Here is a 10,635-nt window from a genome sequence, read left to right on the forward strand (position 1 = left end):
GGGGACTAACCATGGGTTTCCACATCCTTCTGACAGCTGGGATTTGGGGGAACTCTGAGGGAAGTTGCTACCTGATTGCTTTTGGTGAGAAAAATGCCTAATTTTCCTATATAAAGGGATACTAAAGTGAACCCTTGCATAGGTAGCTCTTGAGTCCACACCATGCAGTGGTGCACCATGTGGAGGTCTGTCACCCTAAAGCAGGCACTGACTCAGGCACCACCTCCACACAGCACAGTGGAAAGCAATGGGATAAATTAATGCAACTTTGGTACAAAATGATGACTGCAGAGAAAGCTCAGGAAGTAGTAACATAAAGATGTCATGAATAGACTGAAAGATAATTTCTAATTAATCACTTTCATCCAGGATGATATAAAGCGGTCTTAAAATCATTGAGAATTAGCCCAGCAAGTACAACTTCAGCACACACTGTCATGGTTACTTCAAAACGCTTTATATACCACACTCTAACAGGCTTAAAAGAGTTGAAATAACTTTTAACCAGAGGTGGGGGGTGATGGGAAGAGGATTTACTTTTTAAATAAAGGATGCTATTTGTGGAAATAATACAGTTTTGATGAAGGGTTCAGAGTCAACTGTAACTGATACCTATGATTGATGTCCATAATAATTGCACACTTCTGTAATCCTTCCTCACCCCTAACTGTTTTGAGCTTACATTTTGGATATTATTAATATTCAGACAAAAATAACTTGTGGACAATATCATGAAAGTACATAGTTGAGAATTAATCTATTTTTGCAGAACTGTTTAAGAATGATGGATACTTTTTCTTCCTTAAGTAAACACCAGCTAATTCTCTAGACCTCCCTTCTCTGCTCATGAAAAATCCAAGTCCAAATGATTTCATGGATTTTTAAAGGATGATGGCAAGATACAGTATACACAAAGCTGAATTTCTCCACCTGACAAACATCTGATGCCACTACATTGCTAACACTTCAGTACTGGAGTTTTGTTGTTTTTTTAATTTTTAAGAGAGAACACAACAAATTTAGGAACACTGAAAATTTAAAAAAAAAATGAGGAGGCTGAAATGTAGCTGTGGAAAGAGACTCCAAGTGAAAGTATTACGTTTATTTTTATTCTTGATAAGCAACAGGGCAGCTTGGAATAAACACCAATTGAAATTTTCTTCATCTCTTTAATGAGTTCAAAGAGGCTAAGCAAAGACACGGAAGAGTTGAACATTGCTGTGTACAACACAGTAAACAGATTAAAATTTTATACCTGAGCAAAAAAGGAATTTAACTATTAACTACAGCATGCAGAATAACTGATAAGTTATCACATAAACCTAGCATACTGTTATTAGGTTACACTCATTCAGATGTTTTAATTTTTACAAAAGCTAAAGATGGAAAAAGCTCCAAGATGAGATGAGTGTGTGACATAAAATCACAATAAGGAAAAGCATATGACCATCTAGCGGCCTTTCCAGAGGATCAAAATTATCTGCTGTTTTATTATGCAGGGAGAAAGCAGCAAAAATTCAAAGACTGCAGAGTTAATAACACGTTAGGCATTTAAGCAGGTCTTGAAAATTAAAATATTGGCAGTTTATGAAGTGTTCACAGAAGACCTGAGCCTGCATCTCCTGCCTTCAAATGCCATTTTACAGCTTTGCGTTTATGAGCTCTTCCAAATGTGGAATGAAAGGTAGGGACCTGCAGGGAATGAGCCATCAGGTCACAGGCTTGCAGTTCTGTCACCAGAATAACCACAGCCAATCCTTAAGGAATGACTTTCTACCCCATTTGATCGGCCAAAACCCACCTTTTCCTTTCTTCACACCAAAACTGGTATTTTTTCATTTTTGCTTTTTTTTCCTCTAATCCATTTTGAATGCTTTCGCTTGAAGTGCTTCAGTAGGAGTCAAAAACAGTAATACATTTCTCATCCTAATTCCCTTATTTTGCAAAAGGTTCCTGTGGGAGAAAAGGGGTCTGAAAACCTTGATCTTTAACCAGCAGAGCCCATTCTCCCCAGACAGGTTTCATTTTCCCAACAGACTTCTATTCTCCCCAGTCTCCACATGCAATATACAAGTTGCCTGCTCCCATAGTATTTCTGAGCTAGAAATCAGCTGTTTGCCTCCCTACAGCAAAAGCAGCAAAATCTGCTTTTGTCATTTAGATTTGTTGTGAAGAGATGGGAGGGATGGGAGTGTCTCTTAGCATGAGACAGCCATAAATGAAGTCTCTCCCTTTTATTTCCTCAGTTGTATAGTCACATCCTTGTGGTGACAATCTAATCTTCCCTCAAATCACACCACCTGCCTTGACCTCCCTGCTACTCTTCTTTCACCATTTATGAGTAAAACTATGCATTAAAAATGCACGTGTCAAAATGGATTTAATTCCTTTGTCCACAACATATGCATTTCTTCTCCAAAGTCAGAAATCTTAAACATTGGTAGGTTGTGTGAAAGAGTCTCCAGGGAACTGACTCCTCTTTGCTTCCAGTTTCTTCCTAGCTTTGAAAGCTGCTGATACTTCAGGGTGGATGGAGTCCAGCCGCTGCTCGCACTGAAAGGCTGTGAGGAAGGCCGTCCTGTAGTTGTTATTCATCCAGCCATAGAGAAGGGGGTTAGCAAATGTTGAGCACATGGCAATGACGTGAAACACTGTGTAGATCAGTTTGTACTCTTTCAGGTCTAGCACCTGACTGTCAATATCACTGACCAGCTGGAAGGTGTGAAAGGGCAGCCAGCTGACAGCGAACACCACAACCACACACACCAGCATCTTGGTGGTTTTCTGCCGCCGCTGGTGGTAGTGGTCATTCCCAGCCCCTGGACTAACATGGTTCTTGAGCTTGGTCCAAATACGGGTGTAGGCGTAGGAGATGACCGCCAGAGGCAGCACATACTGGATCAGAAGCATGGAGATGCTGTAGATGGTGCCGTAGTTAAGCTGTCCCTCCCCTGGCCACTTCTCAGAGCAGACCACAATCTTGAAGTCAGGAATGATCTCAATCAGTGAGTATTCACGGAAGATGGCCAGAGGACTTGCCAACAGGGCACTGACTGCCCAGGCAACTCCTATGATCAAGAAGCTGATCCGCTTAGAGATTTTGCTTTCCAAGTGGTAGACGATGCAGCGATGCCGATCCAAAGCGATCACGGTCAATGTAACAGTCGACACGTGCACAGCAAGAGCCTGGGCATAAGGCACCAGGTGGCACAAGACTGGGCCCAGTTTCCATTCGCCCAACAGTGTGTAAACTAAAGTGAAGGGCAGGCACAGTGTATTCACCAGCAGATCAGCCACGGCCAGGTTGGCAATGAAGAAGTTAGTCACTGTGCGCATGCTTTTGAACTTGATGATCACGTGGATCACAAGGGAGTTTCCGATCACCCCCAGCAGGATGATGGAACAGTAAGCAAAGATGAGGATTATCTGCACTTCGACTAGCGTCGTGCTGTCCTTCAGTTCAGGTTTAGGGTCGAGAGCCAGCTCGTTGAGTGGCGTGGTGTATCTCGGCAAGTACAGCTTGGTGAACAGCTCCATTTTCATTTCATCTGTCTGGTTTTCTTCACCTATTGCTTCCAGGGGCCCCATTCTTGCAGCAGCCTGGTCTAAGCAATAGAGCTGTCCCTGAAAAACAAACCAACACAAGAACATGTGGAGAAATCAGCCTGTGGTGGTTAAGACCAGAAGTAATGAACGGCTACAGCTACAGTAATGAAAAGCTACAGCTCTTTCCTCCTCTAACCCAGGTTCTACATCCCAGGATTAAGAGGAGATCTGTCTTAATATATTTAAATTCTGTTGCCCTTACATTTGAAGCCCGATCCTGTAACATTATTCAGGCATGACTCCTGCTGAAAATTGGGACAGATTTCAAAAGCATTTCAAAGACAAAGTTTGCCTCAGTAAATGCAGAAGGATTAAGATCCAGCTGGGCAGCATATCCTTTTTTTTTACAATCCACTACCTAAAACTACTGCTGATTTAGCACAAAACTTCCATTAATACCTATGGGAATTCTACATGGAACAGCACCATCCAGACTGTTATTAGCATAATACTCTTCCAGCTTTTCCTTAATGGAAAGTGTCCTTTAAATAGTTACCAAATTCTTACAGGTTTAGGCCCATCCTTAATGCCAGAGAACAGATTATTGATGCCTTTTTTTATGAAACTTTATTTTATGAAAGTTAGTGCCACAAGGCAAGAAAAAATACCCTTCTAGCAGATCTGAAATAGTAGCATTTCTATGAAATGACTGTGCAGCCTACTCATGCTGAAATTTAACTCAAAACACAGCTAAATCTCGGATATAAAAAATATTTCCTTTTTGTGTAATGTTTGAAAAAACACAGTTCTTGGAGGCTGCCAATCACTTTTTGACTGCAGCCATAGAGAAGAGCAAATCATTCCCCTTCTGATGTCAGGAAGGATTTCACCACTGGCATCAAAATCACATTCTGTTGACTTCCCCACACAGGCTGAGCCAAATTCTGCTCAGCTAGCCTACGCTACCCTAAGAATTCAGTAGGCATGGATGGATAAATGCATGCTTTACAGTTAATTTCTGACTTGGACTTCAATCCTATGTAAAGTGTGCCTGTCCCCAGGTAGACTGTCCAAATCGTGGGTGGCGTCACGAGTGCCATGCACCTGTGGATTCCTTGGCTTGACCTGTGAAAGTACTGAGCAAGCATTTGTCAGCATGGTGGGCTCACAGAAAAAATACTGACATTTGCCACTGAGGGGAAAGCCAACGCTGAGTTACTACTCTATTTGCTCATTCATACATTGCATAAGTAAAGCAGCAGAGTAGAGAAGAAATGTCACTTGCTTGACACCAGGTGTTACACACAGTTTAGTCCACCTTGAATTCAGGTCTGCCTAAAGAGACATTCAAGCTATTAACAACTGTGGTTCTCTATGCTTTTTTAAAAATTTATTTATTATTATCATTATTTAAATCACATCCACATCACTGCAGATTTTTATTCCTACTTCTATCCCCACTGACATTTATTGGCAACATCGCTAGGTGTGATTTCCTAACTAAGTTGCTGTACATGTGCACCTGCATCTTGTGACTGGCTACTACATTATGCCTCAGGAACAAGCACCGTCTGCCAGCAGGTGACTGAGACCTTTGTGTTTTGCTTGCATACCACACAATATCCCAAAGAATTTCTCAGAGCAAGCCTTTATTTTTTTCAAAAAGTGCAGCTCAACCACATGAACTGAAAGTTATTTTTCCCCCAGACTAAGCTGGTCATTATTACGCTTTTAGTCAACACTTAGTGTACAATTAATAGTGTAAGCCTGAGATACACTGTGAGACATAGCTTACATAGTGTAACACCGTGAGATACATAGCTGAGGTGTGCTAGGTGTTTGTAGAAGCTTACAGTGCAGTTTTTAGTAATGTAATCAGTTGTTACCTACTAGTCTAAGCAAGGGCAGCAAGGCAGGACTCCTAATCAATACACCTTTAGTCCACCAGGTAAAAAATGGAAGAGATATAGGAAAATTTGCACCACCAAGGCTATGCAGATGTCCAGAACTCATCTGATCTTTTCCCTTCAACCTGTGTACCTATGCCCAAGAATTATGCTTGCATATATTACTAAATTACTATATTACTTTGGTGAGGTCCCAAGACTGTCATGTACTCCAAGATCTCATAATATTTTAATTGCAAAATAAAAGCAAGTCATAATTGCACATTACAAGAGAAGGGTAAGAGGGAAGGCAAATTTCACACGTTTTCCCTTCTTTGCCATGAACCCAGGGAGGATGATGGAACTCAGCCAAAAAAATAATAATAAATAATAATAAAAAAGGTATAACAAAACAAAAAAAACCATATCATCCCTTTCTTCCATAGCATCCCTTTCTTCCCCAAAATGTTTTCGCTTGTTTCTCTAGTCACGGGCATTCTCATGATTCCTACTTCCAACCCCTTATTTAGCAAAGCCCTCTTTTCTTCTGCCACTTTTATTCCATTTGTTACTATTTGGTCTGTTGACAAGCATTTTGGTCTTGTCAATACAACAAAGCTGGGGGAGGGAGGAGGGACAGCCAGGGTTTTGAGCCGAGATGAGCTGGTGTGTCACTAAGGGATGCAATAAACTGGACAAGTTTGACATTGCCAGTGGGACAGTTGAGTGGGGGAAGAATCATTTGCTTTTGTTGGACAGGGCAAAACTGAAGTGGCGTTTGCTACCTGAGGAAGTGTTTGGCAGGACCCTTCCTAGTCTTTTTCAGTACAAGCCCTCCATCCGATGGCTTTTGCACCCCTATCGCACGGTGCTGGTTGTTTGGGTGGTTGTTTTTTTTTTCATTTTTTCCCCCAGCCCCTCAGGGATGCGCATCAAATTGCACCCAACTTTCGGCAGAGGAAGGCCCGGGGCGGATCTCTTACGGTTCCTACAGCAAAAGAAGAAGGGCGACCACCCCCGAGACCCCCTCGGCACGCACCCTGCCTCCCGCGGCCGCAGCGCAGCCACCGGGGGCGGCTCGGGAGCCGCTGGGGACGGCGGGGGGAGGCAGCAAGGACCCCGCACCTCTTCCCATTTCCCCCCACCCCCAGCCCTGCCCGGCCCGGCACTGCACACTCACCGCGGCGCTTCTCTCCTGGCTGGCGCTGGGGCACGGCGGAAAGTTTGGAGGTGGCGGCGGCGGCGGCGCCCCCCGCATGTCGGGGGGCGGGACGGGGCGGGACGCGGCGGGGGGACGGGGACAGGCGGGGGGGGACAGGAGGGACGCGGCTCCGCCCCGCTAGGCTGCGGGAAGGGGGCTACGAGCCGCGGCCACGGGGTGCTCCTTCCCCGGGAGGCAGCGGCCGGAGAGATGCCGGAGGGAGCGGGAGGGGGTTTGGGGGAAAAAAGGGGAGATTCTGGTCGGTGCCGGGTGCTGCTTCGCGGTGCTTCCGAAGCGCCTCCCGGGGAGGAACGCGAAGGGGATGCTCTCGCTGCAGGGAACTGCTGAAATCCTTGGCTGTGAGCGCCCCTGCTCGCGGAGATTTGCTGCTCCTCGTTAGAAGGGATGTGCCTAGTGCTAGAGCAGGTATAAGGGTGAATAAAGCATTTACATATTCCGCCCAGAGCAGAATGAAAGATTGCAGGTTTATTTACTAGGCTGCAAATGCAAAGGCAACAGCTGCTGTAGTTACGAAGTTCTGTGCTCAGTAACCTCCCAAAAAGCTCTCCTGTCAGCCTAGCTCCAGCCAGCACTGCTTCCTTCTGGTGGGGTCTGCCTTCATGAAACCCCATCAGTAGGACCTGCTTAATATTTCTCTGATGCCTCTCTCCGAGGTGTAATTTACAAGATGAGAATCAAAGGAGTATCTTAGTGCATGGCTGGAGGGCCTGATTCACTGAGCAGTGCTTCAGCCCTAATGTCACTCCCAAGAACAGGAACCAGAAGGCTCCGCTTTCTCTGAGGCTACAGCTCCAATGCTGGGACAAATCTCCTTTCAAATCTTACAGAGGGTGCTATCTGGAAAGGGAATGCTCTCTTCTCTCTCTCTTCTTTGCATTAATATTTCAGGTAGTTTCAAAGTTCAGCAGCATAAGCTTCCCTCTTCTGTCCTCCTTTTCTTCCTAAGATGACCCTGAACAAGAACTCTTTCTTTGTCGAAGGTAATGGTCCTTGCTTTGGTTATAGCTCAATATGATACTCTTATCAGAGCACAGAATGTGAGTATCAAAGAGTAACTTCAGCGATTTACACTTGTTTTTGAAATTCAAAACATGTCTTTACAACCCCCTTAGATCTTTGCTAATTCAGGCTACCTCTCTACGAAGGGCCTTGCTCTTCATCCTTCACCACTTCCGAGGCAGTTAATGGAATGCTCCGAGCTTCTTGCAAAACAGATTTCTTTGATGACTAAATAAAGAGCCAGGAATTTCAGTTCTCCTACCCCTGTTTATTTATTTTCCCAACTTAATTTCACTGTGGGATTTATTTTTTGGTGTACCAGCAGACATGACTGCATGCCATGAGTTTTAGTACAGCACTGTTATAATGCGTGGCTGTAACTGCAATTCTTGCCTTTCCTTCTGTTGCGAACGGTGTATGCTGGTGTTTACTCATCTTAGGGGTGTTGCTATTGTGCTTCACTCCACACACTCTAGCTTAACATGTATTTTTGCTTCTCCTAACATCTTGAAGAGTATAGCAATGCTACAGATCTTTACAATCTGTCTAGCTCAAATCACCTCAGCATCCCATAGCTAAGGAAAAGCTTTTCCTTTCTTTTACTTCCAAACTCCTGGAGAAAAATCAGGAAGATGTGCAGGTTCCTAGGAGCTGTTAAACCAGCGAAGGTCACAACCCTCACCAGGCAGCACATCCCACAATTTGACAACCCTCGCCGTAAGACAAAATTTCCTTGTATCAAGTCAGAGTTTCCTCTGTTCCGAATGCCTCTTGTCTTAGCCCTGTGCTCCTGCTGGTGTCTGCAAACAGCAGTTAGATCTCCCTTTAGCCTTGTCCTCCTTAAGGCTGAACGAACACAGTTCCCACAGCCTCTCTTTGAATGCAGTGTGGTCCAGCCCCTGGTCATCTCGGTGGCTTTTCGTTGGGCTCGCTTCAGTCTGTCAATGTCTTTCTTGCAGTGGGGACTCCAAACCAGACCCAGTATTACAGATGTGGTTTCACACCTGCTGAATAGAGGGGAATAGTCACTTCTCTCAACCTGCTGGCTACACTTTTGTTATGTCCTGATATAGACTGTAAGCTAGACTATGTCAGTTGGCTTGCATTAAATAAATGAGCTACCCAAACTTTAAATCCCAGCTTCCTATTTAAGGCAAGCCTACAAAATGAGCTTTTTCTGTGAATATGTATATGTACCAATGTGAAATACAGGCTGTATAGCTGAAGAACTTGAAAAAAAAAATAATCTGTTGGACATATGTTGTTTCTGTTGGAAATCACGCTTAAGGAAGAACTGCAGAATGTAAGAAATTTGACATGCATAGCTTTCCTCCAGCAGTACCTGTTTAACCATCTTTACTGTTAGAAAGTTGTCTTGTCAAATTCTGTCCAACATAGGGTTTCTCAGAAGCAATAATAAGCGTTCCTGCCAGCACCTCAAAAGTTTACCACTTCTCAGATGCAAAACAAACAGATAAAAAGTTCTGCACGTAGTAGCCAGACTTGAAGCAGTAATGCCTTTTTTTTTTCATAGACACATAGTCATAGTAATAGAACAAAAAAAGAGTCTTTGTCCATAAATTGTCCAACATCAGATTTGGTGGAGTGGAGAATAATATTTGATGGACATCAACAAGGCAGAAAAGGCAGAATCTCACTCCTCCCTTGTGCCCAGACAGTGTTCTCCTTATGTCATCATGGTAAGGAGTGAATTTAAAAGAAACCACTTCCCCTTGAGCACTGACCTTTAAAGTAGCATTGTGCTGCATGCCACTGACTTGAGTCAAACTCTGCCAATCCTTAATCACGTGGATATTCCTGGAGCGAGTCAGGTTTTATAGCATGCAGCACTCTACCTAACACTGACAGTCATTTAAAAATGACTTAAATGAAAAGACAATAATACCTGAAAATGTGACCTCAAGAGAGAAAATCTATCTCGAATTTTTTATATGTGGTGCCAACACCAAGATTATGGAGTATAAAATTATTCAGGACCATACTTCTTCTTGTTTAAAAGGCCTGAACAGAAGTGTTTAAGTAGCTAAAGAATGAAGTTTCTAGTTACATAGATCTGTGAACACTTTAGAGTAAATTTATAAACTGTCCTTTGTTCTCATTCCCTTCTGGTTTAGATTCAGCCTCCCAGGTTCAATTCAACCTCTCTCTCTTTTTTCAAATGCAGTAATAAGAAATAGCTGTATGCATAAAGAATAGCAATCAATCTACCTTAGGCAAATAAGGAGATAAACACAAGACAGTGGAGGACAGGAGAAATTGATAGATATGTGAAGTATCAGCTTCAAGTTGCTAACAGCAGTACTTCACAGCCACTGCTTGTTAAATGATCAGTTTAGTGCATCTGGTTCAAAAACTAATACCACTAAGGGCTCAATTCAATTGCCTGTTTGTCACAGGCTGTGATTGAATCCAGCATCATCACCACATAAGACAGCGCTGCAGAGCTGAGTGTTTTGTTTTAAACATTGTCTTCTCAAGGCATCTAACACATTGCCGTAAAGTTGTTCCATGCAAAGAAAGTTAAAACTGTAAAGTACAGTAGCTCATTTAAGAAATGACAGATTTAAGGTGGCCCATTTAATATCAATACAGTCATTTTTGTTTATTTAACTATGATACAGTCTTTAAGTAACTGGTCACATATTTTTTCTTTGTCACTGCTTTATTCAGAGCCCCAAATTAGCAATGTTTATGCAATGAGTAAATTCTTGTTTTTTCTTTTTTTTTTCTTAGTATATATTTTGCAGTTTCATTCATTCTCTTTACCGATATACTACGTTTCCTCTGCAAAGAATATAAAGATTGCCATTTTTTTACAGGATTTTCAATAGTGTTTTCATCACTAGACCTTGAAAACAACTACTCAACTTTTTTTAAGATCTACTTTCTGTCATCTGGAATTCACAGACGTTGGCCAAACATTTAATTGTACTTAAAAAATATGGGGAATAAACAACTTTA

General features: G+C 42.9%; 1 protein-coding gene across 1 annotated transcript; it reads right to left on the reverse strand.

The window, feature by feature from the left end:
* Window positions 1–1,087: 1,087 nt before the first annotated feature.
* On the reverse strand, window positions 1,088–6,923 carry NPY2R (neuropeptide Y receptor Y2). Its single transcript, XM_040554517.1, has 2 exons — window positions 6,613–6,923; window positions 1,088–3,624 (listed from the first exon to the last, which is right to left on the reverse strand). The coding sequence occupies exons 1-2, from the start codon at window positions 6,688–6,690 to the stop codon at window positions 2,431–2,433; spliced, it is 1,272 nt and encodes a 423-aa protein (XP_040410451.1). The 5' UTR covers window positions 6,691–6,923; the 3' UTR covers window positions 1,088–2,430.
* Window positions 6,924–10,635: the final 3,712 nt, after the last annotated feature.

Source organism: Cygnus olor, chromosome 4 (genome assembly GCF_009769625.2).
Source record: "Cygnus olor isolate bCygOlo1 chromosome 4, bCygOlo1.pri.v2, whole genome shotgun sequence".
NCBI lineage: Eukaryota > Metazoa > Chordata > Aves > Anseriformes > Anatidae > Cygnus > Cygnus olor.

What these genes read in the sequence shown, in the direction of transcription:
- NPY2R (XM_040554517.1), bottom strand. Translation starts at nt 6,690, where the DNA reads ATGCGGGGGGCGCCGCCGCCGCCGCCACCTCCAAACTTTCCGCCGTGC. An exon ending in GCCAGGAGAGAAGCGCCGCG is followed by an intron (nt 3,625 to 6,612) that starts GTGAGTGTGCAG and finishes TTTGTTTTTCAG; the next exon opens with GGACAGCTCTATTGCTTAGA.